The following is a 25,108-nucleotide window of genomic DNA, read 5'->3' as shown; positions in this document are numbered from 1 at the left end:
TCAATGAGGGACCCAGAGTGTGAGGTAAATGCAATAACACTTGTATAATTCCTGTGAGCAGATATGGTATATGGTGGTCCGAATAGCAGCTGGTCAAATCTCCACTTCCAGCTCAGTCTCTCTCTGTCTCCCCCACCTTCCACTGGCTGATTTCAATCACAGGCGGCAGCTGGATCGCGCAATCGTTGTGTCGCAGCAACTCCCAACGTGTATGATGTAAGGTCGCTGCAGACTTTACCCTGGAGCAGGAAGTAGTATCAGCCATTCCCTTTGTGTTGCTGAGCGTTGGCGGTCAGAGATCAAAGTTGAGACATTGAGAATGGCGATTCTCCGCTTAGACGTCTATGTACCGTTGCTGTGTGTCTTCTCCCTGTTCCGGTGTCAGCTCTGCTCCGTTGAACCTCCTTTGAACCACCGGCCGATCATTGGTAAGGGGGCTCTCTGACTCAGGCGGTAGGAAATGCTATCAAAAGTTAACGGGGCGCCACTCAGAGTGGAAATAATGACGACACAGTATTTGCTGAGAACAGGGTTCAAAGGCTTTGTAAGCAATAAACGCATGGGTCTTCACCACAACTACCATTTAACAAACTAGTTTTCAGTAATTTTTCAACTGTTCATGTCGTCTCTTGGAAATTTATGCACGGAATGCTGGCAACACACTGCTGTTATTGACAGAAAAAAGCCTTGGAAGCTGAAGTGCAGATTCATCAGAATTATAGGGGGCAAAAAATATTAAATTAGGAAGGTAAAGGTTGAAAAGACTAGTTTTTGTGTTTTTTTGACTAGAAGAGTATTGATTTAATAGAGGCATGGATAGAGTGGCTGGGCAGGCACTCTTTCCCAGGGTGGAGGGGTCAGTCACCAGGGGGCATAGGTCTAAGATCTGGGGGCAAAGTTTAGTGGAGATGTGTAAGGTAGGTTTTCTTGGCACAGAGGGTGGTAAGTACCTGGAATGTGCTGCCAGGGGAGGTTGTGGAAGCAGATACATTAACAGCGTTCAAAAGGCATCTCGACAAACACATGGATAGGATGGGTATAGAAGGATACGGCACTAAGATGTGCTGAGGGTTTTGGTCAGGAGTGGTATCATGGCCGGTACATGCTTAGAGGGCCGAAGGGCCTGTTCCTGTGCTGTATTGTTCTTTGTTCTTTAATTGAGGTGCTTCAGATTATAGACTTTGTGGGTTCTCTGAATCACTGACACCGAGGACTTCCAACAAGGTAGTTTATTCATTAGCTCTGCAGCTGACTATGTTCTCTGGCATTACTGCTGACGATAGAGGGAGTTGAATATCTCACTCTTTGCTGTGACCAGTGTCAGCCCTCTCGCAATAGAGTGCTGTTTGATGTTCTGTAGCTTCGCTACTTTGGTTGGACTCCATGTCATTTGCCTTATTGATGCTCCCATCCCTGGAGGATTGGACAGCTGCCATATTACCGACACCAGAAGAGGGCTGTTATGTTTTTGATCTGTAACAATTCGTGAAGTGGTTCCAATTCCTGCATTCTTTGCATCTTTTCATATATGCAAAATAAGCTGTTCTGTTTGGTGCTGCTGGCCGCTGCATTTGGAAAAAAGCACCCCGTACAGCGAATACTAAAGTTGCCCACCTAAAATCTCTACTTCTTTTCTCTGATCAGACACCGCAATCCGATAACTGCAGTCCACCTGATCAAACGCCTTCTCCGCATCAAATACCATCACCACCTCCAACTCCCTTCCCTCTGCCAGTGAAAGCACCACATTCAGCAGCCGCCTCACATTCAATGACAACTGTCTGCCCTTGACAAACCCCACCTGATCCTCCCCAATCACCCTCAGAAGGCACTCCTTCAACCTTAACACCAGCACCTTTACCAATATCTTGGTGTACACATTCAGCAGAGATATGGGTCTGTATGACTCGCACTTTACCGGGTCCTTATCCTTCCTAAGGAACAATGAGTGTTTTCGGCATGATCGTCCTAACCATCGTGTCCTTGAACATTTCCACCAGCAACGGAGCAAGCTTGTCCTTGAATTTCTGGTAAAATTCAACCGGGAACCCATCCGGCCCTGCCACCTTCCCAGCATGCATCTTCCTGATTGCCACCTTCACTTCCTGTACCCCCACTGGCTCCTCCAATCTTGCGTTCTCCGCTTCGCCCAACCTCAGGTACTCTAATACCCCCAAATATTCCCTTATCCCACACTCATCCTCTGGTGGCTCCAACTTATGCACATCCCTATAAAACTTCTCAAACATTTTGTTAATTTGCTCCGGGGCCACCACCAACTACTCCGTCCTATCTGTCTCCCTCGCTGCAGCCTGCTATGAAGCTGTCCTGACAACATGATCTGCCTTCTCCCTGCATTCATAGATAGCCCCCCTCGCCCTGCTCAGCTGATGCACCACTTTCCCCATGGATAGCAAGTTGAACCTCGCCTGCAGCTCCATCTCCTCTTGCCAGGAGCCCCGGATCCAGGTCTCTTGCATACCTCCCACACACCACCAAAATATCTTACATCAACCTTTGGTGTTCATCCCTCTCCTCCTCATCCACCTTGACCTTAAACTAGATCACCTCCCCTCTCACTACTACCTTCAGGGCCTCCAGCAAGACCTCCCCGTGTGGTGATATGTCTATGAGGCAGCAGCACTAACCACTGCCCCACCGTGCTGCCCACAGAGCAACCTAGTTTGTATATCATTCTGCATGTTATCCTTCCACGTGTTGAATAATAAATAATCACTCAAAGTAACTCATCAACAGTTCTATGACTATCATTGCTACAACAAGGCCACAGAACACAACATGGTACCAGGTATATTGAACATTTAAGGAAACAGCAGAACAGACAAAGGAAAACTGGCTGTAGAATGAAACAACTGATCTGGTAAACTATGTCCTGTGGTCACTCAATGCAGTAAAAGATGGTGAAGCTCAAGACGGAGAGATTAAAGGCACCCTACCACCTTCAAGTATCGGGTAACGTAGACACAAACTGGTGAGTCTTTGAGCCAAATGTTTTAGCCCTTGGCCTGAAGACACAGCCTGCCGAGAGGCGCATTGCGTTGCTGCACACAGTTGTGGGTCCACAAGCTATTGAAATTTATAATACATTTGCTTTCGATAGCGAAGAAGACCACAAGAGATACGATCAAGTTATAGAGTACTTCGATCGGCATTGCTCGCCCAAAACGAATGAGACATTTGAGAGATATATTTTCCGTATGTGTACCCAGAAACCTGATGAATCTTTCAACAGGTTTGTCACTGACTTGAGGCTGAAGGCCCAGTCCTGCAATTTCAGTAGTCTTCAATGATCCGCACTCAAATAGTATTTGGAATTTTAAATGACAAGCTCCGTGAGAGGGAGATTTGGTATTGGAAAAAACAATGAAGATTTGTCATGTGAGTGAGTTGGCTGCACAGCAAATCAGTACACTCAGCTCAAAACATTTTGGCTTCAACATGGAGGAAGACGCCAGGGTCCTCAGCGCTGTGGCCCAGTTCAATAAGAAATGTGGTCTCAGTGCGGACGGGCATTCTAAGCGGATGACAGGAGCCGGCACCTTGTGCCAGAAATGTGACAACTGACGTGGCCCACGGCAATGTTCAGGATGTGGAAAAGGTGCGGCCGAACAAATTATTTTGTGAAACAATGTTTTTTGCATCCTTCAATATACCATTCAGAGCAGTTAACGTGGAGGAGATGCCTCGAGAAGAGCAGCTCATTATTGATTTAATATCAGAAAAGGATCAGAGCTGTCAAACCGAAACGAGTGAAGAAATCCTTCAGTTGTGAGCGGCTGCATGGGCCAGGTAGCAAGTGGTCAGACTGCGATTTGCAATGAGATGTGCCAGTATACTCACTCGATTAGAACCAAGTGAAGGTCCAGGGGAAAGGTGACAAATCCATTCCAGCCAAAGGGAATTCCAGGCTTCTGATTAACAGTCTTCACGAAGCCGCATATACACAGTGGCATGATGAGCCCATAATAAAGCAGCTACAAGATGTGAGCGTTAAGTGTTCAGAGCATACACAGCCAAGGAGCTTCAGTCTGGATTTACGTTTGAGCCAAATGAGTATTATATAAACGAGGTAATTATGGAAGCATATCAGCTGGAATCGCAGCCTGTATGGTGAGACTTCTCATTTTGTGACGCACCAGAAATCATGGGATGCACCGGGCACCACATCGAGTTAACGAAATGAAAAAATGTCACATTGAAAACCATTAAAATGAAGCCGAAGCATTGCCCTCGGAGCACTCATAAAACAGTCACAAAATGGTTGAGTACAAGGCCAAGATTTAGGCCTGATTAAAATTGGGTATCTTAAATTCAAGAATTCACCGATTAAATTGTATATCCTAAATTTAAGAATTGGGCATTTTAAAAACATACTGCAGTCAAACCTCAGGCAGGATGTTGGCATTCAGACTTGGCCAAAGTCAAATACACAACCAACAGACAAGCTGCCAGAACATGTCTGGGCCTGTCCCATCAATCACCCACCAAAGATCATCACACTCTATTGAGACCCAGCAAGAGATCATCGTACCCCATTGAAATGCACAGGTCTATTGTCCGTAGCCCAGATCGAGCCAGAGTTTCTTCTGTTCGCTCATATGGGAACAGGTCACGTGCAGCCCACACCACCAGAGATGGGACACCTGCGGCGGGCTCATGTGGCCCGACAAAAGGCCATCAACCGCACCATTGGCTGTTGGGATCCTCTCCCGAGACCTCAATGACTGGAAGCCAGAGAAGTTTCTGGAAAGGCAGGGAGAGAGTGGGATAAAGGTAGGCATCTCAGACACACCAGCAGCAAAGCCTCGGTGTGTGAGGTGACATTGACCAGACCAGACGGAAGGAAGGAAGCAAGGAAGAGACCAGCAGCAAGAACCACCTTTGTGAAGACGGGCCAGAGGAATTTCAGTGATTAGATCCACAGTCTGCCAAGCCATCTTGCAGGTGGTATTCTTGAATCTGGGATATCTCTTGTTTTCTGTTTAAGGGTTAATTGTGTTAATAGATATTGTTGAATTTTGAACGTGTGTTTATGGTTTGTTTCCTCGTCAATAGAGACACCTCAGATAAAACTTTTGAATAAGTAAACTGGTCGAAAGTACTTGAGGTTTTACAGGTACAACATGGTACCAAATGATTCATTCTTTAGTCCTGCAGCAACTCCGCAGTATGGAATGTTAAATAAAAGTTGTGCAGCAAAACTCGCTGCTGACTTTGAAATTGGTCGAATCCTGTGTGAGCACATAATTCCATGTGCAATGTTGTATTTTCCAGGAGAAATATTTGCAGATGACACTGACTCCGAATATGAGTACACTGATGAATCCTGTAAACAAAAGAGGAAATGCTGGAAAATCTCAGCAGGTCTGGCAGCATCTGTAGGGAGAGAAAAGAGCTAACGTTTCGAGTCCGATGACGCTTTGTCAAAGCTAACAGACAGTGAAAGTGGGAAATATTTATACTGTGGAGTGAGAATGAAAGATGAGTCATAGCCACAGAAACCCAGGGAAACCGGGCGCAATAGCCACAGAAATCAAGGGGAAAGAGTGCTAATGGCAGTCCCCAGAGAGAACAAAAGATGTGAAAGGTCAAACACAGCAGAGAAACTAACATCAGAGGACGAACTGTAGATGTGGGGGGAGGGGAAGGGGGAAGCAAAGAGGAGAAAGGTTAAGGAAAGGTGGATAAGATTATGATGGGGGAGCGGGGGGGGGGGGGGGGGGGTTAAACATATATTAAGAAAGATACCCGTGGATATCAGACCAAAAACAAAGAAAAGAGCAACCACCCCACCCCCACAGAAGAACACAGGACAATGGCCCCCAAAGTAAAAAAAGAACACCACCTCCAATGTTCAATGTCGTCCTTCTCCTGCCAGTCCATTGTCTCTCACAAACTCCATCGCTTCCTCCGACGACCCAAAGTAAAATTCTTGCCATTGTAGGTCACCCAGATACAGCATTCCAAATTTCACCCCCTTCTTAAAGAGGGCAGCCTTCACTTTATTAAAGCCCGCTCTCCTCTTTGCCAGCTCCACACCCAGGTCCTGGTACACCCGAAGCTTGCTGCCCTCCCAGTTACATCGCCTCGTCTACCTTGCCCACCTCAGGATCCGCTCCTTGTCCAGAAACTGGTGCAACCCCACCACCCTTGCCCTTGGTGGCTCGTTATCCTGCATCTTCCTTATCAGCGCCCTGTGCACCCGTCCACCTCCAGAGGCCGTTCGAAGACCCCCTTTCCCAGCAACTTCTCAGACATTCTGGCCACATTGGAGCCAGCGTTCGCTCCGTCACTGCCCTCCGGCAGCCCCACGATTCTCAGGTTCTGTCTCCGGGACCGATTCTCCAGATCCTCCAGCTTCTCCTGAAGCTGCTTCTGAATATCCTGCATCTCTGCCGCCATCGAAGTAAGCTGCTTCTCGTGCTTGCCCACCATTTCCTTCACCTTCTGGATCGCCTGGCTTTGAGGCTCCAACCTCAGCTCCACGTGATCGATCCCCGCTTTAAGTGGATCCACTGTCCTCGCCGGGTCCTCCAGATCCTCCTTTCTCTGCTGGGTGAACTTCTCATTCAAGAAGTCCCATCAGCTGCTCCATAGACCACTGAGATGGTAGGGCCGGTTCCTTACCCTTCGCCATCTTCCCCAGTGTCGCAGGAAAAGTTTCTCACTCCAACAGCTCCCTTCATCTAAAACCGCTATGAATCCATCCACCGATGGAACAAACTCTTCCTCCACTATTCCTGCACCTTTTCCCATTAAAATAACCGCCCATTAACCGGGGAAAAGGTCCTAAAATCACCGCCACAAGCAGGAGCCACCAAATATGAACCACTCACACCATGGCCAGCACCGGAAGTCCGGATGACACATACATATTGTCACATGAAGAGGATGAGTCATCCTGGGCTATCGGCAAAAGTTGAGGTGTGCATAGTGTCATAGTGTTCCAACCACAAGACAAAGGGGCAGTGCCCAGCAATGTGGATGCCAATCCTACTCGGACACTTCAGGGCGAGGATCTGCAGCTGGGTGTTGAAGGTACTGTCTTAGTGACCACCACACTGTCCCTCAGAAGCATGTTTGATATGCGTTGTCTCTCCTGATGACCCAAAACACACTGACTCCATAGAACAGGCCAGCGACAAGATGGGGGCTACCGAGCCAAACGAAAGTCGAAAAGCACTCAAAGCTCGCAAAAAAGATAAGAGGAGCAGTGGCAAGCTGCCCATCAAAACAAAAGAGGAAGAGGAGAGTGGGGGACACTGTGAGTCCTACCGAGGACACCAAGGAGGAATGCGTTGGCACTGTGGCCATGGATCCAGCGAAGCTGACATCTCCCTCCGAAGCAACTCTAAATATTTGCTGAACAGCCTTTCAAACAACCCCATTACTACCTCAGTCAGAGTTTCCACCGTGATCGGAGCGGCCCCACCCGATGACCCAGCACCCGCCATCTTTCCTCCTGGTAGACTCGGAGTAACACTCACCCGCAGACTTCCGCCCCCCCCCGCCGCTTCCTCCCCTGACCTTTCTTCTGGTACTTTGACATCCACTGACTCCTTAGGACTTCCCACACCAGCTCATCAGTACCCCTGAGACCAGCCATAAAGTTCCAAAAAAAACAAAGACTCCAGCAGGAGCCACCCAACGTGCGACCTCCACCTACATGTCGCCACCAGAAGTTCTTAAGCAGATGCTTTGGACAACATCGGCAGCAGTTTGGTGAAGTGAACCCTCCTTTCCACTTCTCCCTCCAAATAAAAGAAGAGCTTTATATGACTCTGACACAATTCTGTTGTAGACAGAGATTTCTTAACAGAAAAAAATTCAGTTCTACAGCTGTGTCTCCAGAGGAACAATCGACTCCATCACATCCATCTTGAAATTAGAAACATCAAGACCATGAGATCCTCTCTGCAGCCAGACAAGACAACAAACTATACTTTTTATTTTTATGAGTACTAATCTGGCCAAACTAAGGGCAGCACGGTAGCACAAGTGGATAGCACTGTGGCTTCACAGCGCCAGGGTCCCAGGTTCGATTCCCCGCTGGGTCACTGTCTGTACGGAGTCTGCACGTTCTCCTCGTGTCTGCGTGGGTTTCCTCCGGGTGCTCCGGTTTCCTCCCACAGTCCAAAGACGTGCAGGTTAGGTGGATTGGCCATGATGAATTGCCCTTAGTGACCAAAAAGGTTAGGAGGGGTTATTGATATACGGGGATAGGGTGGAGTGAGGGCTTAAGTGGGTTGGTGCAGACTCAATGGGCTGAATGGCCTCCTTCTGCACTCTATGTTCTATGTTCAATTCTCCCTAGTCTGTAATCTGTATTTGTGTGTCTGATTTTCAAGCGTGCATGCATGCATGTGTGAGTTGCAGAAGTCGGGACATAAAATATCTTGCCCAGTTTTTAGTGTGAATCATTTGTTAAACTCAAGAAAACCTGTCTGACTAGTCCTTCACAATTGCAGCTTGTGAGCAGTTAATTGTACACTGAAGTGTCAAGAGTAACTTCTTTAACACAAAACCCCTGCTGCGGTGAAGCAAGAAGAGGGAAAAGAGGGAAGCCATTCAACTCCTCCTCCCCTGGTTGTAACCGTTGCTTCACCTGAGGAAGGAGCAGTGCTCTGAAAGCTAGGTTTGAAACAAACCTGTTGGACTGTAACCTGGTGTTGTAAGACTTCTTACTGTGCTCACCTGGATGGCCAGATCGATCCATTCCCATCACAATGAAACTGACTTCCCCCAGTTAATTATCCTTCCTCTGGATTGTTCCTGTCCTTTTTCCATATTGAGCCCAAACTTTCCAACACTCTGATCGTTGTCTCCTAAATATTTCCCTACTGACCCCTGATGCATTTGGCCTAATCCATTCCCAAGAACCAGGTCTAACAGTGCCTTCTTTCTTGTTGGACTGGAAACAGTTGTTATAAACTAACCTGCACTGGAGTCTATGATTTAAACAGCCATTGAACAGAAATATTAGCTTTTTCTCTCTTCAAGTGCTGAGTACTTCCAGCATTTTCAGTTCTTCTTTCAGGTTTCCAACATTCACAATAATTTACTTTTTATACGTAATGCGTTTACTTAATGTTTACTGAGGTTGAACTTTATTTTGGTTTTAGGCATTCTGGCTCAGAAAACCTCATACAGATTTGAGAATTTTGGTCACAGCTTCGTTGCAGCATCATATGTGAAATATTTAGAATCTGGTGGAGCAAGAGTTGTGCCCATAAGGTAAGTCTGGACTACATATGTCGTGGAATTTAAGGCATTTCCGGTGGCAAGTTTGAAGATGAGGGGCATTTGCGAAAGTTATAATTTTTGCCGATAGGGACAGGGGGCAGTGCAGGACTGACACAGGCGTGAAACCCACACTCATCAGGGCCATTTGAAATCAAACAGACCGCATTTTGCAAATTTATGGACGAGGTGGCTAAAATCTGGAGCATTGTTTAGATGTCAAGCCGTTTTAAAAAAAAATTGGGAGACAAACAGCCTGCCTGCGTCCGAAAAAGTCACCAGCTCTGGCAGTTGCCAAACTTTGTTGACAGTACCCTAAGAGTTGCCATTGTATTATCATCAATGTTTGGCTGCTTTCCACAATTAACAACTGTTCCAGCGAGTCGGATAAGTTTGATTAATAGCTTAAAGAGGTTATTAAAGGAACAGCTGTATTTGGTTATGAATACAAATGTGTTTGCTTTTAATTGGAATGAGTACTTGAAGGGTTGTTAATGTTTTAAATGGGCTTTTATTAGTGAGAGTTTGTTTTTATTATACTGTTTACTATACATTCGTAGTTAGATCTTTATTTTCATTTTACCATGATGAGGAAGGTCTTCCTATGGTTGATTGCAAAATCAGACCGAGCATCTCCTCCCTAGAACACATGACCCAGGAGTGGGAGTAGGCAATTTAGCCTCCCGAGCCTAAACGCCTTCAATGTGATCATGGCTGATCCCATCATGGCCTCAACTCCACTGTTCTACCCATTCTCCATAACCCTTCAAACCATCACCAATTAAAAATCTGTCTAACTCCTCCTTAAATTTGCTCACTATCTTTGCATCCAACGCATTCTGGGGTAGCGAATTCCACAGATTCACAACCCTTTGGGAGAAGTAGTTTTTCCTCAAATCTGTTTTAAATTTGCTACCTGTTATTCTAAGATTATGACTTCTCATTTTAGAATGCCCCACAAGAGGAAGCATCTGCTCCACATCTACTTTATCCATATCTTTTTGCATTTTGTATACCTCGATTAGATCTCCCCTCATTCTTCTAAACTCTGGAGAGTGCAGGTCTAAACTGTTCAATCTCTCCTCATGTGACAAACCCCTCATCTCTGCAATCAATGGTGAATATAATACCTTTGTCGATTGTTGTAAAAGCCCATCTGGTTCAATAATGCCTTTTAGGAAAGGAAACTGCCATCCTTATCTGACCTATTCTACAGGTGATTCCAGACCCATAGCAACGTGGGTGACTCATAACTGCCCCCTGAAATGATCCAGTGAGCCATCGATTGGAGGTTCAAGGGCAATTATGAATGGGCAACAAATGCTCGTGATGCCCACATCCCTTGAAGGAATGAATTTTTAAAAAATCTTTAAGGACCAATGCCCATTTTAACTGCATGATGTACTTGTGGAAGCTCTTATGTCAGTTTTTATATTTCTTGCTAGTTTCATTTCCTATATTAATGGTCAGCTTTTGCTGGTTTCCACACTTTTTCCAACCTTCTGACCTACCACTAATTTTCGCAACATTATGTGCCTTTCAACTTGATACCATTCTTCCAGATGGTACATACTTTTCACATAGTCTTTCATTCTCACTGGAATATATTTTGTTGAGAGTTAAGAAATATCTCCTTAAATGTTTGCCACTGCTTCTCTACCATCTTATCTTTTGACCTATTTTCTCAGTTCACTGTAGACAACTCTGTAATTGCCATTCTTAGTTTTAATATGCTACCTTTAGATCCAAGCTGATAGCCCTCGAACTGAATGTGAAATTCTACCATGTTCTGTTTACTCTTATTTCAAAGCATTCTTTACTATGAGATCATTAGTGAATCCTGTCTCACTACACATTATCAGGTCTAAAGTAACCTGTTCCCTGTTGGGTTCCACAATATATTGTTCTAAGAAACAATCGCAGATACGCTCTATGAATTAGTCGTCAAGGCTACTGTTGCCAATTTGATTGTCCAATCCACAATTTTTGTAGTACCTTCCTTTTAGACCCCATTATTTCTGCTCAGAGCCCTATTAACTACTCCCACCAGTGACTTATTTCCCTTGCTATATTTTTTTCCACCCAAGCTGCGTCTTCATCTTCTGAGCTAGACCATATCTCACTATTACACTGATCTCTTTAATAGCAAAGCTATTGACCTTCCCCCCCCCCCCTATCTTTCCAAAATGTAAAATACCCTTGAAGTATTCAGTTCCTAGTCTTGGTCACTTCGCAAATATGTCTCTGTAATAGTTATCATATCACAACCACTTATTTCAGTTCGTGCTATCAATTCACGCATTTTGTTGTGAATGATGTGTGCATTCAGAAAAAGAGCCTTTCGCTCTGTCTTTTTATTATTTTTCCCTATTGCTGGTGCACTGTTCTGTTTGTATGCTCTGTCCTTTCCTGTCACACAATCTAGTTAACATTTCCCATATTGCTGCTCTGCACTATTGCCTTGTCCTTTCTTGTTAACTTTCTAAATGTCTCCTCATGCAAAACTCCCCCACCCCCGCCAAACTATTTAGTTTGTATTCCTCTAAATCTTTAATTGTCTTCATCTTCTACCAGTGAAGCTTCTCTTGATCAGTTTTTACCTACCTAAATTGGAGTTGGTGCATGTCACAAATTCTGAGGCTTTTCTTAACTTTGTGTTCCTCAGTGTTTGATTGTGCAATTCTGCTGGTCTAGTACACTGGGTGGGATTTTCCCATCGCACCCACCCCAAGCCCGGAAAGTCCCGCTGGAGGTCAATGCACCATTAAATAGTCCGTCAAATTTTCCAACCTGCCCCTGATCAGATCCCTCTGGAGGATCCCCCTGGCTGGCGGGGCCAGAAGATTTACGCTACTGACTTTCAGGCTTCTGCTAATAAGTGGCAAGTAACATTTGCACAACCCAAATGCCAGGGAATGACCATCTCCAACAAGAGAATCTAGCCATCTAATTTGAACATCATGAGGTTACCCATTGAGAAAATTAACTGGACCAGCCATACAAATACCATGGCTACCAGAGCATGTCAGGATGGTACTCCCCTCCTGAGTCCCTAAAAACTTTCCATCAGCTACAAGATATAGTTTTGGAGTGGGGAGTGGTACTGTCCACTTGCCCGGATGAGTACAGCTCCAGCAACACTCAAGAAGCTCTATCATCCGGGATAAAGCAGTTCACTTGATTGGCACCTCATCCAGCACTTCAACATTCACTTCTCCACCACCAACACACCACGGCAGCAGTGACCACACACAAGATGAACTGCAGCAACTCTTTGTCAGCACCTTCCAAACCCATAACCTCTAACGAGAAGAACAAGAGCAGAAGGCACTTCTGCAAGTTCCCTTAAGTGTCAGACACCATTCTGACTTCGAAATATATCACAGTTCCTTCATTAATGTTGCAACAGCACCGTGGAGCTCGATCTCAATCAGGACTGTATGAGTGCCTTCACCACGTGGACTCTAGTGAGTCAAGAAAGCAGAACACCACCACTTCTGCAAGGGCAACAAAGTGCCAATGTGACAGAAACGTGTCAATTCAGTTACCACTGTTATTGACTAATGACAGCTTTGAACCAAATAAGTTGGGCTTTTCCCAGAACTGAGGAGCATGATTATTTTTGAAGTGACGCTTTTGTTTTCCAAGTTCAGCAGGGTTAAAGGATGAGTAATAATGTAACCAGTGTGGGGGACAAAAGGATCCTTGCTCAGTGGGACAGGGTAATAAAGTGTTAAATCATAAATCAATGATGGGAGTCAAGGCCCTTTATGGCTAAGTTTAATAGTACAAATCATTTTATTTACTTTCTAGTTTTAAAGCTATTGTACAAAAAGAGAAAGCTGTGATCAAGTTTATGGATTCTTTGGGGTTTTTTTGCATTCCTATTATATAATTATAATTTTATAATTATAAAATGCTCATAAACTACTATTGTATTGCATAACCAATATTTATATATTTAATCCTTAAATTTGTCATCCTCCAGGACTGAAATCAAATTTTATTTTACTGAAATGAAAATATGTTCCATTTTCAAAGGTAATAACTTATTCTAATGTATATAATTTATTTTCCTATAGCATTGACCTAACTGAAGCTCAGTACCAGAAACTATTTTATTCTATAAATGGGTAAGTTGTTTATTAAATCACAATAGTCGTGATTTTATATATGACTGACTTTTTGCGGTATTATTGAAAGTTTGGTATTTTTATATCAGGCCTGCAGTAAGTTACAAACTCTTTTGCTAACAATGTTTTTGAGAATAAAAAAGCATTTTAGGTGATCTAATGTAAGAAATGTTTTTCTATTGCAGTAAACAATTACAATATTACACGGGGCGCGATTCACCTCTCCCGCGTGGCATCGGGAAGGCTGTCGTGAACTTGGCCGAGTTTCACGACGGCGTCGGAGGCCGCTTCTCGCACCCTATTCACCCCCCCCTCCCCCCCCCAGGGGGCTAGGAGCGGCGTGCCGTAAATCTCGGAAAATGACGCGGCTGGCGCGCCTAATGACGTCAGCCGCGCATGCGCAGGTTGGCCGGCTCCAACCCGCGCATGCGCGGTTGCCATCTTCCCCTTCGCTGCCTCGCAAGACGTGGCGGCTTGATCTTGCGGGGCAGCGGAGGGGAAAGAGTGCGTCCTTTGGAGACGCCAGCCCGACGATCGCGATCGGTGGGCACCGTTCGCGGGCCAGTCCCCTCCCGAGCACGGCCGTGGTGCTCACTCCCCTCTCTGCATCCCACAAGTCACAAACGAGCCTTTGGCGCCATGTTCACGACGGCAGCGAACAGGTGTGGTTGCCGTCGGCGTGAATAGGTCGGGAACGTCAGGCCGCTCGGCCCATTCGGGCCGGAGAATCGCCGCTCGCCGTGAAAAACGGCGAGCGGCGATTCTCTGAGCGGGGGGGGGGGGAGAATCGCAGGGGGTGCCAGGGCAGCGTGTCATGATTCGCCCGGCCCTCCCGCGATTCTCGCACCCGGCGTGGGGAGCGGAGAATCGCGCCCAGGGTGTTTTGCTAAGGTACTTGTGCTTAAAAGTTTAAACTGCAGGAATTGACAGGGCAAGATTTATGAAATGAAATTCAGTTAGCATAGATTTGACTTTGTAAACATAAACAGAAGGAGGCAGCACGCTGGCGCAGTGAGTAGCACTGCTGCCTCACGGCACCGAGGTCCCAGGTTCGATCCCGGCTCTGGGTCACTGTCCATGTGGAGTTTGTACATTTTCCCAGTGTTTGTGTGGGTTTCGCCCCCACAACCCAAAGATGTGCAGGCTAGGTGGATTGGCCATGCTAAATTGGCCCTTAATTGGAAAAAAATGAATTGGGTGCTCTAAATTTATAAATAAATAAACAGAAGAATTATGATGTTTACCTTTTAACTGCTGAATAATAAAAGTATCACGGCAAAACAAGAAAGAAGGTTGCATGAAGAGCTGACATTTTTACCAATACATCTCTGTTTGATCATTGTTAGTAGTTCCTTACTGTAGGAAGTTAATGCCCAGTTGGTTTTGGGTTCTTGCTGTCAATGTTACAGCCAGCCTGGTCAATAGTACTGTGGTGGCTCAATGTGTTCCTTATCTATAGAATTATCTCTTTGCTATTTAAAATACATTTTTATTGACAGTTAAATACATGTAAATGAAAGGACCGAGTGTGCTGTAAGATTGTTGCATCAGTAACCCTGTCAATCAAGATTAGCCCTATGTGACTCAGGTACATAAGTGCATATGTTGTAACGTCAATTTGTATTTTGCCCCTGTTCAACATTGCTTTAACATGCTGTTTTTGTCATGAGATCAGCAGGCAGTGAAGCAGACTGATAAAGGGAACGTTCTTTATGCAATAACTAAAGGTTGAAAGCACTATTACAGCAATGATTGCAAAAACAAATAATGTGTTGGGTGTTTAATTAGGGCCTCCCATTAAATAATTGCTGAGTGGGACAATTGTCAACATTGTGTTGAAAAGATGATGGTAAAGAGGACTAACATTGGGCCATGAAGCATGATGTTAAAGATGTCAACAGATTCGTCTGTGGAGAAAACTGCAGCCCTCTGCAAAATTAATTTTGTGGAAACAGGCAGAACTACAACTTGCAACTGGACAGTTCACTGATAACACCTTTGTTATGGAACTTCAGATACAAGGTTCTAAATGTCTCCTCATTGATGAATAAGGCCTATGTGCATTACCGGAATGTTTATATGAATTAAATGAAAACTAAGAATTGAAACCTTATAAAATATAGCATCACTAAGATGCATCAGCAATACCCTGGGGAGCCACATTTGCAAGACAACATCAGACCTGATTTGAAGGCTCACCCACCAGCATGCACCTTTCAGAGTGAACCTGGCCAAGTTCTCTCTAATCAGTTAGTATATCTTTGATTCAAATCATAAATCTGGAAATGTATGTAACTGTTTAAATGGACATATAACTACAATAAATTTGTATTAATTCAACTGCTAGTGAGTATTCGATTTTCTCGGCATTCATCAGTTGAGGCCAGCAGATGCGGCAACATTTTGGCACTCAGATGGGAAATTTCTAACCTTAGAGGCAATTGGTGGTCTGGTTCTGAGTCAAAACATCTCAATCACCCAGGCTGAGCCTGAGTTAAGAGGGCAGTAGCCCCATGTGATTACCAGGATTAAGTGGGTTAAAGGAGCAAAGGTAAAGAACTCGGTAGCTGATTGGTTCTGAGGATGTGTTCGAACTTCCGACATTACAGACAGAATTGTCAGAGTAAAAATATTAGAGTGACTAACAATAACTTCCAATAATTAGTAAATTGTCTAAATAAATTGTTGGGTTTTCAAAGAAAAAAACAAAGATTCAGTTCAAATCTATTGAGCAGTCACCTTAGTCAGGAGTCATTCTAATGAGATAAGCCACTCTTTTTGAGCAGTGAAAAATCATCGAGAATACATTCTAGCCTCCTTGGCAAACATACTGCTTCACCTAAACATTGACAAGCAAAAAGGAAATAACTGAAAACCTCTTATATTACTACATTGTTATGGACCAGTGTTTAGGAAACTTCAAAGTATATTGTGGAGTTCACCTGACCTATAACTGTTTGTTGAATTTGGCTGGGATGAGCACAAGAGCCTGCCTTTCAGGTATTATTCAACGTCCTTCTTAGACGCTGCTTAGGTTTATTCTCAGAATTTAGTTAACATTTGTATAAACGCACAGAACAAGAACTTTAATCAATTACAAACACAAAGACCCCACACAGCTACAGTCAAATCTATGTATAATCCTCAATGAATTCCCCCTAAACTGTTCCAATTCAATAACAAAATCTAAGTAAAACTAGAAACCCCTTTTCAAAGGTATGGCCCAGCACACGGAATTCTCACTGGTATACGACTGTTGTTATTGCTACTCTTGTTCCCCTTTTCAAACAGCAGATTTGAATTCCTTCCAGAAAGCAATTATCTCTTTTAAGTTACCAAGCAGTCTGTAACAGCTTTTAAAATGAAGATCGAGAAAAACCCTTCTTTCAACCTGTGCAGTTCAAAACCAGTCCAAACTCAAAGTGAAAGTAAAAACTCTCAGAGCCACAGCCCACCTCCACCCACACAATGATATCACTGAAGCCATGTGATCAGACAAAACACTTTCTTGAAGGGACACACCCATGACAGTATTTCCAAAACTCCTAGTATACTTTGCATAATTAATGTTTGAAGTCCTGTTTGCCAGAACAATGGGGAATGGTGTTTGGAGAAGATATGCCTGCAAATTACTATTAAAATGAAATACCCAGCTGGTTCTCTCTACTGGACAATCTATTGATCAGAAAATGTACAAAGTTCTGGTGTGGAAGGATTTTCACTCCAGTTGTATCCAGTGCACTCAGCCATTCACTGATGTGTTGCGGAGTAATTAGAATTGGTTGAAAACTGAGATCTGTGATTTTGCAGACCAATGTTCCCGTTAAATTTAATTGTGCATAGGGCAGCACAGTGGCGCAGTGGTTAGCAATGCTGCCTCACTTCGCCGAGGTCCCAATTCCGATCCTGGCTCTGGGTCACTGTCTGTGTGGAGTTTGCACATTCTTCCCATGTTTCCGTGTGTTTTGCCCCCACAAACCAAAGATATGCAGGCTAGGTGGATTGGCCACGCTAAATTGCCCCTAAATTGGAAAAAATAAATTGGGTACTCTGAATTTAAAAAAGAAAACTTCATTGTGCATGGCCATATTTTTTTTTCAATGCAAGGGTTTTTTTGTGTGCGTTGTTATTCATATAGGATCTTTAATTGGAACAAGGTTTGCACTATGCTTTCCGGAAACATTCTTGGAACTTCAGGAATAGACCAAGATAGATCATTTGGCTCTCCGGCTGAAGGTAGTTACAGTTGTTTCAGCCTTGGCTTTTGGGACTGCCATCATTGTGATATTCCCTCCTATTAATTGCTTAATTGTCTATCACATTTCACAACTGTTATAACCTGCCTGCTTACCATTGGCTGGGGACTAATGACAATCCCACAATCCTGTGGGAGTATGAGCTTCCCCAATGAGGGGGGCGGAGAAATCATTAGCAGACTCCCTGCATAAATAGAGCTGGCCAGTTTGGAACCAGAGAGAGAGGAGTTGGCAGCAAGAGAAGTTGTTGCTGCTGTTGTGTATATATGTTAATTTGTAAATAAATGTTATTTCTTTGTATCCTGAAAACTCGTGCTGGATTCTTCGTGGCCCTCACAAAAACAACTGTATTTGTTAGGACTTGATATGGGATTGCTTGGCCATGTCTGGAGCATGCTGTTTGGATTGTGTGTGGTCCTTGCAGCTTAACCAAATTGATACTCATTTTAGAAGTTGTGTTGTTCCTCGTGTCATAATAAAGCTCGCAGTCTCAAGTGTGGAGAAGATGCTTTATTGTGGGTTCGTTCAGTTTCCAGAGCTCGACCTAGAACTACCTTCCAGTGCTAACTACCAGCTTTGCTTGCTGTCTCCTGCTTACCAGCCCGCCTGCTGTGAAGAGTGTCTGCTCACTTCCTGTCCTGATCTATTTATATGGCTCTCCCGTGCTCCCTCTAGTGGTCGCTCAGTTGTGTTGCATCTGGTTAACTTGTGATCACCACATCCCCCTTTTTCTATTAACATATTTTCTGAACATCGTTAAAGAAAATTGTACATCCTGTCCCAGTGTATTTATAGCTCTCCCGCTCGTGTTTGCTCTGTTGTTTTTTTTTTTCTGGTCAATCTACGATCACCACATCCCCCTTTTTCTCATTACATAGTTTCTGTACATCATTAAAGAAATTTTATACAAAACAGTAACTTATGATATGCGTATCTATACAAGTGATGATGCTATTGCCTTAGTTAACAAAGCCAATGTATTTATATGTCCAATCTTAATAAAAACATTTATGAGTCCAACTTGATGAATTTGTTCAGAGCTTTTTTTTTTCTTTTTGTTGTTGATGACGTGGTGATATTGATATTGCAAGTCCGCTGTGAATGTTGTTGGTGTTCCTTGTTATCTTAAGTACCCAATGCGTCATCCCGAGGTGTCTGCATGGTCACATCACTGATGTTGACTGGCATGGACTTTTTTCTGTGCTTGTGGTGTTGATTTATTGTCTCATCCGCCTTGGATGCTGGTGTGCTTTGCCATTGTGTACAAGTCGTTGTTTCATTGCTGTTGTTTCTGTCGTTCCTGTTTTTGTTGTTTCCGTTGCCGTACTTGTCGCTGTTTTTGTCGTTTCCGTCTTTGTTGTTGTCGCTATCTTTGCTCCTGACTTTGTTGTGTTTGTTGCCATTCTTGTTGTTTCTGTCTCTGTCGTTGTCGCTATCTTTGTTCCTGACTTTGTTGTGTTTGTTGCCATTCTTGTTGTTTCTGTCTCTGTCGTTGTCACTATCTTTGTTCCTGACTTTGTTGTGTTTGTTGCCATTCTTGTTGTTTCTGCCTCTGTCGTTGTCGCTATCTTTGTGCCTGACGTTGTTGTTTGTCTTGTTGCGCTTCATGTTGCTTTTATTCTTGCTGTTGTCGTTCTCGTTTCTGCTGTGCTTCTTGCTATTGTTGTTTGTCTTGTCGCGCTTCATGTTGCTTTTCTTCTTGCTGTTGTCGTTCTCGTTTCTGCTGTGCTTCTTGCTATTGTTGTTGGTCTTGTCGCGCTTCATGTTGTTTTTGTTCTTGCTGTGTTTCTTTTGACTTTTGTTTTTCTTGTTATACTCTATGAGTGTCCCGAGTGGATAATTTGAGTCATTGAGCATTCCGTCTCGCGAGTGGTGCGAATGATCTGATGTTGCATCGGTGCAGGTGACATCAATCAGTTGTGGAGAATTGGATTCCGCATCTTTGCTTTCTTGGTGCTCGTCTTCTCGCGAGTGGTGCGAATGATCTGATGTTGCATCGGTGCAGGTGACATCAATCAGTTGTGGAGAATTGGATTCCGCATCTTTGCTTTCTTGGTGCTCGTCTTCCGGAGTCAAAGTCTTCTTGATTACATTTGACGCGGTGTCTGTGGACTCTCGGCGCTCCTCTTCTGGAGTCCAAATCTGCATGATTTCAGTTGACGTGGTTTCTCTAGACTCTTGGTGCTCCGCTTCTGGAGTTAAAATCTTCATGATTTCTGTTGATGTTATCTCACTGGACTCCAGGTGCTCCTCTTCTGGAGTCAAAATCTGCATGGTTTCTTTTTGTTTGATGTCTCTGGACTCCAGGTGTTCCTCTTCTGGAGTCAAAATCTGCATGTTTTCTTTTGGCGTTGTCTCTCTGGACTGTTGGGTGGCCCGACTCTGTGCTTCTGTACAGACAAGCTGAGAACTGTCAGTCTCACTGTGATCCTGTACGTCGAGTGCGAGCACCTTGTCACTGTTTTCGCTCTGTGCTTCGGTACAGACAAGCTGAGAACTGTCAGTCTCACTGTGATCCTGTACGTTGAGTGTGATCACCTTGTCACTGTCTTCGCATGCAGTGGGCAGAGGTGCATTGTCTTCTTCTTGTTCCTGTGCGCGTGTTGGACTTTCATAGTCCGCTCTTTCTTCTTGTTCCTGTGAGCGTGTTGGACTTTCATAGTCTGCTCTTTCTTCTTGTTCCTGTGAGCGTGTTGGACTTTCATAGTCTGCTTTTTCTTCTTGTTCCTGTGAGTGTGTTGGACTTTCATAGTCCGCTCTTTCTTCTTGTTCCTGTGAGCTTGGTAGACTTTCATAGTCTGCTTGCGGTTGCTCAGGTACAGCGGGTTTACCTTCATGGTCTTGTTCATGCTTGGTGTCCGCCTGGGAGTGTTTGCTTGCATCCCTGTTGGCGTCTTTCATCACTCGCACTGTGGAGCCTGTCATCGCTCGCTCCGTGGAGTCTTCCTGTGCTCTCTGTGTGGCGTCGTCTTCGTCTTGGGTATTGCTGTCATCCAATGTATCGACGAGCTGCCATGGCACCATGGTGTTGGATTCATCCACCATGAGTAGAGTCGTGTTGAGCTTTGCAACGGTGTCGCTGATGCTGTGATCAGCATGTCCAAATAACTCCTCCATGTCTGAGTAGTATTCTTTGAAACCCATTTCATCTTCGTTGGCTTCTTCTACCACGAGTTGATTCGTGTTGAACTTTGCGACCGTGTCGCTGATGCTGTGATAAGCATATCCGACTGACTCAGCTGTGTCTGAGTAGTATTCTCCGAAAACCAAATCATCCTGGTTGGATTCTTCTACCACGAGTTGATTCGTGTTGAACTTTGCGACCGTGTCGCTGATGCTGTGATAAGCATATCCGACTGACTCAGCCATGTCTGAGTAGTATTCTTTGAAAACCAAATCATCTTGGTTGGATTCATCTACCACGAGTTGGTTCGTGTTGTGCTTTGCGACCGTGTCGCTGATGCTGTGATAAGCATATCCGACTGACCCAGTCAGGTCTGAGAGGTAATCGTCGAAAAACAAATCATCTTTTGTTGTTTCGGAATTCTTTTTGTTCGCTTCACTGTGTGTGGTGAAGGCAGCTTTTTTCAAGGTTTTGTGCAAGTTGTTTTTCACTGTTGGTTTAAGTTCAGGCGTTTTTCTGTGTTCTGAGGCAAGAAAATTTGGTTTTATCACTTTAAGTGTCTTGTTTTCAATTTTCGGGCATTTCCCTTTTAAGTGGGCGTGGTCAGGATTCTCAGACGTCATGACGTCACGCGTAGGAACGACTTGCACATGCGCACATCGGCTTTCTTTCCTTGTGCGGTTCGGTGTCCATTGCGCATGCGCGGCTTGCGCATGCGCATGACGGTCCGCGACGAAGACTTTTTTTGACTGCGCATGCGCGGCTTGCGCATGCGCATAACGATCGGCGCCGCGATCTTTTGTAAACTGCGCATGCGCGACTTCCGGTTCCGGCGCATGCGCGACTTCCGGTTCCGGCGCATGCGCGACTTCCGGTTCCGGCGCATGCGCAGACGCGATTTGTAGTTCTTTGCTTACCAGAGACTGCAAAATGTGCTCCGACGCCATTTTATCGCGGATTTCAGCGTTTTTTCTTTCTAAAAGTTGTAAGTTACCTTTTCTTTCCGATCTGGACTGGATTTCAGCGTTTTGGCTTTGTGAGAAATTCTTTTTATTTCTTCTTTTTGATCTGTACTTTTCATTCGCGATTTCTTGCTCTTTTCGTGATTTTCTAAGTTTTGCATCACTCAGTCTCTGTGCAGTTTGGACTCTGAGTATGTCTTGCTGTTCAAATTTCTCACAGTACTCTTCAAATTTGTTTAGTAACGTTTGTAAGCTGTTTTTGTCTTCACCTTTTGAGTATTTAAATCCATTATAAACTTTCCTGGCTTCATGTCCTTCGATGAGGATTGCTATTTTAATTTCGTCTGAGGCTGCTGCGGCATCATATGCTATGATACCGAAATCGAACATTTGTTTAAACCTTTCCCAGACACTTCTTACTTTTCCAGTCGTGTCCAGGTGAAGTGGGTATCCAAGGCACATCCTCTCATCAGCAATGTCTTCCCAAGTCGAATGTCCAGCAGGAGATCTCCATGCCATTCTTGGTTGAGATTTCCATGCCATTTATTTTTTGTTTTCTGTATCTGCAGCTGAGTTGTCCTGTCATAAGCGTCTGAAATCACTCCTGGGTACCATGTGTTGTTCCTCGTGTCATAATAAAGCTCGCAGTCTCAAGTGTGGAGAAGATGCTTTATTGTGGGTTCGTTCAGTTTCCAGAGCTCGACCTAGAACTACCTTCCAGTGCTAACTACCAGCTTTGCTTGCTGTCTCCTGCTTACCAGCCCGCCTGCTGTGAAGAGTGTCTGCTCACTTCCTGTCCTGATCTATTTATATGGCTCTCCCGTGCTCCCTCTAGTGGTCGCTCAGTTGTGTTGCATCTGGTTAACTTGTGATCACCACAGAAGTGACTAATGCTGATGTCCTTCTCCAATCCTCATTGAACCAGGGCTGGGCATCTGGCTTGATGGTCATGTAGGATTGAGGGAAATACTGGGCCATGAGTTTGCAAATTGTGATTGTGTGCAATTCTGCTAATGGAGGCCCATTATGCCTTACGGACGCCTAATTTGGAGCAGCCAGAATGAACAAATATATCTGTGACAGGTGGCTTGATGAAGATAACATCAAATAGATTATTCCTTCATGTTGATTGAGTCTGTACCACATAAGTTTTCCTTACTGTTATTCAGCTGTTGTAATTAAATAATGTTTTGAATTGATAGTGTCATCTCTGATTATTTTCAGGCTGCTTATCCCGGGCGGTGGAGCAAACCTGGTGACATCTGAATATTCCAAGAATGCAGAATTGTTTTATAAGCTAGCACTTCAGGTAACTGCATGGAGCATATGTGTTTGTATAACAATGTTTATGAATTTAACAAGGAAGACCTTGCATTTACACGGTGTCTACCTTCATCACACTCTTGCGAAATGTTACATGTATGGTTTCTCAAAAAGCATTTCATAAACTTCTGCATTTGACATTTTTGGGTATAATTACAACATGTAGTTGTAAAGGAAAGGAACATGGTTGGATTTTGGTTGGAGGAGAGAAAACACTAATTGTTGCGGGGTTTATTTCTGGATCATGCTCTTCATATATGTTCCATTCTGGGTCAAAAGATGGTGCAATATCTGTATTTGCAGAAGAATTAGGAGAAATCTGCAATGTTTGCTTTGATGGGGTGAGGTGAGGTGCAGTGCACACTATTATAAATAAAAACACAAAATGTTGGATAAACTCAGAGCATAGAGCACCTGTGGAGAGAGAAACAGTTAACGTTTCATATGGCCCTTCTTCACTCACTCATTCTTCCACACGCACGTGAAAAGATGGTTATAAAAGATTTAGCATGCACAAGTCCAAAAAGGTCATTATTACTGTATGTTCTCAAGAGGTATAGCTAAAAATGTTGCTGGCGTGAGGATTTTCTCTTGGATCAGTGAAGACAGTGGAGGTAGAACATTTTTTGGCGATTAACTCAGTGGCTCACTGCATGCAAGAGCAGGATTCTAGATTTTCCAATCAAAGTTGTGGTTGAGCCCCTGTAGTGAAGATAGAATCATAGAATCAGGGTCGTGCAGAAGGAGGCCATTTGGATCATCATGTCTATACCGACCCCCTGAAAGAACACCCTACCTAGGCTCATTATTCCTCTACCCTATCCCCGTAACCCAGTAACCCCAACTAACGTTTTGGCACCTAAGGGGCAATTTACCATGGCCCATTCACCTACCATGCACATCTTTCTTTCAACTATGGGAGGAAACCGGAGCAACTGGAAGAAACCCTCGCAGACATGCAGAGACTGTGCAAACTCCACAGTCACCCAAGTTCGGAATTGAACCCGGGTCCCTGGCACAGTGAAGCAGCAGTGCCACCCTATTTAAAACTCAACTTTGCTATTCCTTCACTGTTGCTGGGTATAATCACCTCAAAGGATAAATTCAGCAGACTCACAGGTACACCACCACCTCGGGTTGGGGACAGGGTCAAGGGAAATGCCGATTTGAAGTGGGATGGAAATTTTCGGAGATGGGAGATTTGTTTCTTGGGGGTCGTTTTGAAGGAGCTGGGAGCGAAGTATGGGTTGGAGCAGGGGGAAATATTTAGATACATGCAGGCTCGAGATTTTGCCAGAAAGGAGATACAAAGTTTCACAGTAGAGCCGGTTTCTACATTGCTGGAGGAGGTGCTGATGACAGGGGGGCTGGAGAAGGGGGTAGTATCGGTGGTTTATGGGACTATTTTGGAGGAGGAGAAGGCACCGCTCGAAGGGATCAAGACAAAGTGGGAGGAAGAGTTGGGTGAGGTTACCGAGGAGGGGTTCTGGTGAGGTACTCCGGAGGGTAAACGCCTCCACCTCGTGTGTGAGGTTGGGGCTGATACAGCTGAAGGTGGGGTGCAGAGCATACCTTACAAGGGCGAGGATGAGCCGGCTCTATGAGGGGGTAAAAGATGTGTGTGAACGTTGCGGGGAGGGGCCCGCAAACCACGTTCATAATTTTTGGGCCTATCCAAAGGTGGAGGATTACTGGAAGGAGGTTTTTCGGGTAATCTCTAAAGTGGTGCACATGAAACTGGACCCAGGCCCTCAGGAGGCCATATTCGGGGTGTCGGACCAGCCGGGGTTGGAAACGGGCGCGGAGGCAGATGTTGTAGCCTTCGCCTCGTTGATCGCCCGAAGGCGGATCAAGGGTGGCGTGTCGGGGGGGACCTGCTGGAATTCTTGACGCTTGAAAAGGTCAAATTGGAACTGAGGGGAAGGATGGAGGGTTACATTCATGGGCGTTGTTGATTATGCTCTTCCGAGAATTGGATCACATCAAAAATTGGGAGGGGGGGGATTGTATGTGTTAATGGTAACTATGGGTGATTCCTGATTCCCTTTT

General features: G+C 44.7%; 1 protein-coding gene across 1 annotated transcript in view; it reads left to right on the top strand.

The window, feature by feature from the left end:
- Positions 1-227: 227 nt before the first annotated feature.
- LOC119972563 (gamma-glutamyl hydrolase-like) overlaps positions 228-25,108 on the top strand; it is a 45,832-nt gene continuing 20,951 nt past the window's right edge. Inside the window, exons 1-4 of the mRNA XM_038809471.1 lie at positions 228-428; positions 9,144-9,255; positions 13,344-13,394; positions 22,961-23,045. Coding sequence (XP_038665399.1) covers positions 320-428; positions 9,144-9,255; positions 13,344-13,394; positions 22,961-23,045 — 357 coding nt within the window. The 5' untranslated portion in view covers positions 228-319. The remainder of the gene's footprint in view (positions 429-9,143; positions 9,256-13,343; positions 13,395-22,960; positions 23,046-25,108) is intronic.

The sequence above is a fragment of the Scyliorhinus canicula genome, chromosome 10, assembly GCF_902713615.1.
Source record: "Scyliorhinus canicula chromosome 10, sScyCan1.1, whole genome shotgun sequence".
Taxonomy (NCBI): Eukaryota; Metazoa; Chordata; class Chondrichthyes; order Carcharhiniformes; family Scyliorhinidae; genus Scyliorhinus; species Scyliorhinus canicula.
Note: the sequence above shows the minus strand (reverse complement) of the source record. Positions and strands in the feature narration are given on the sequence as shown.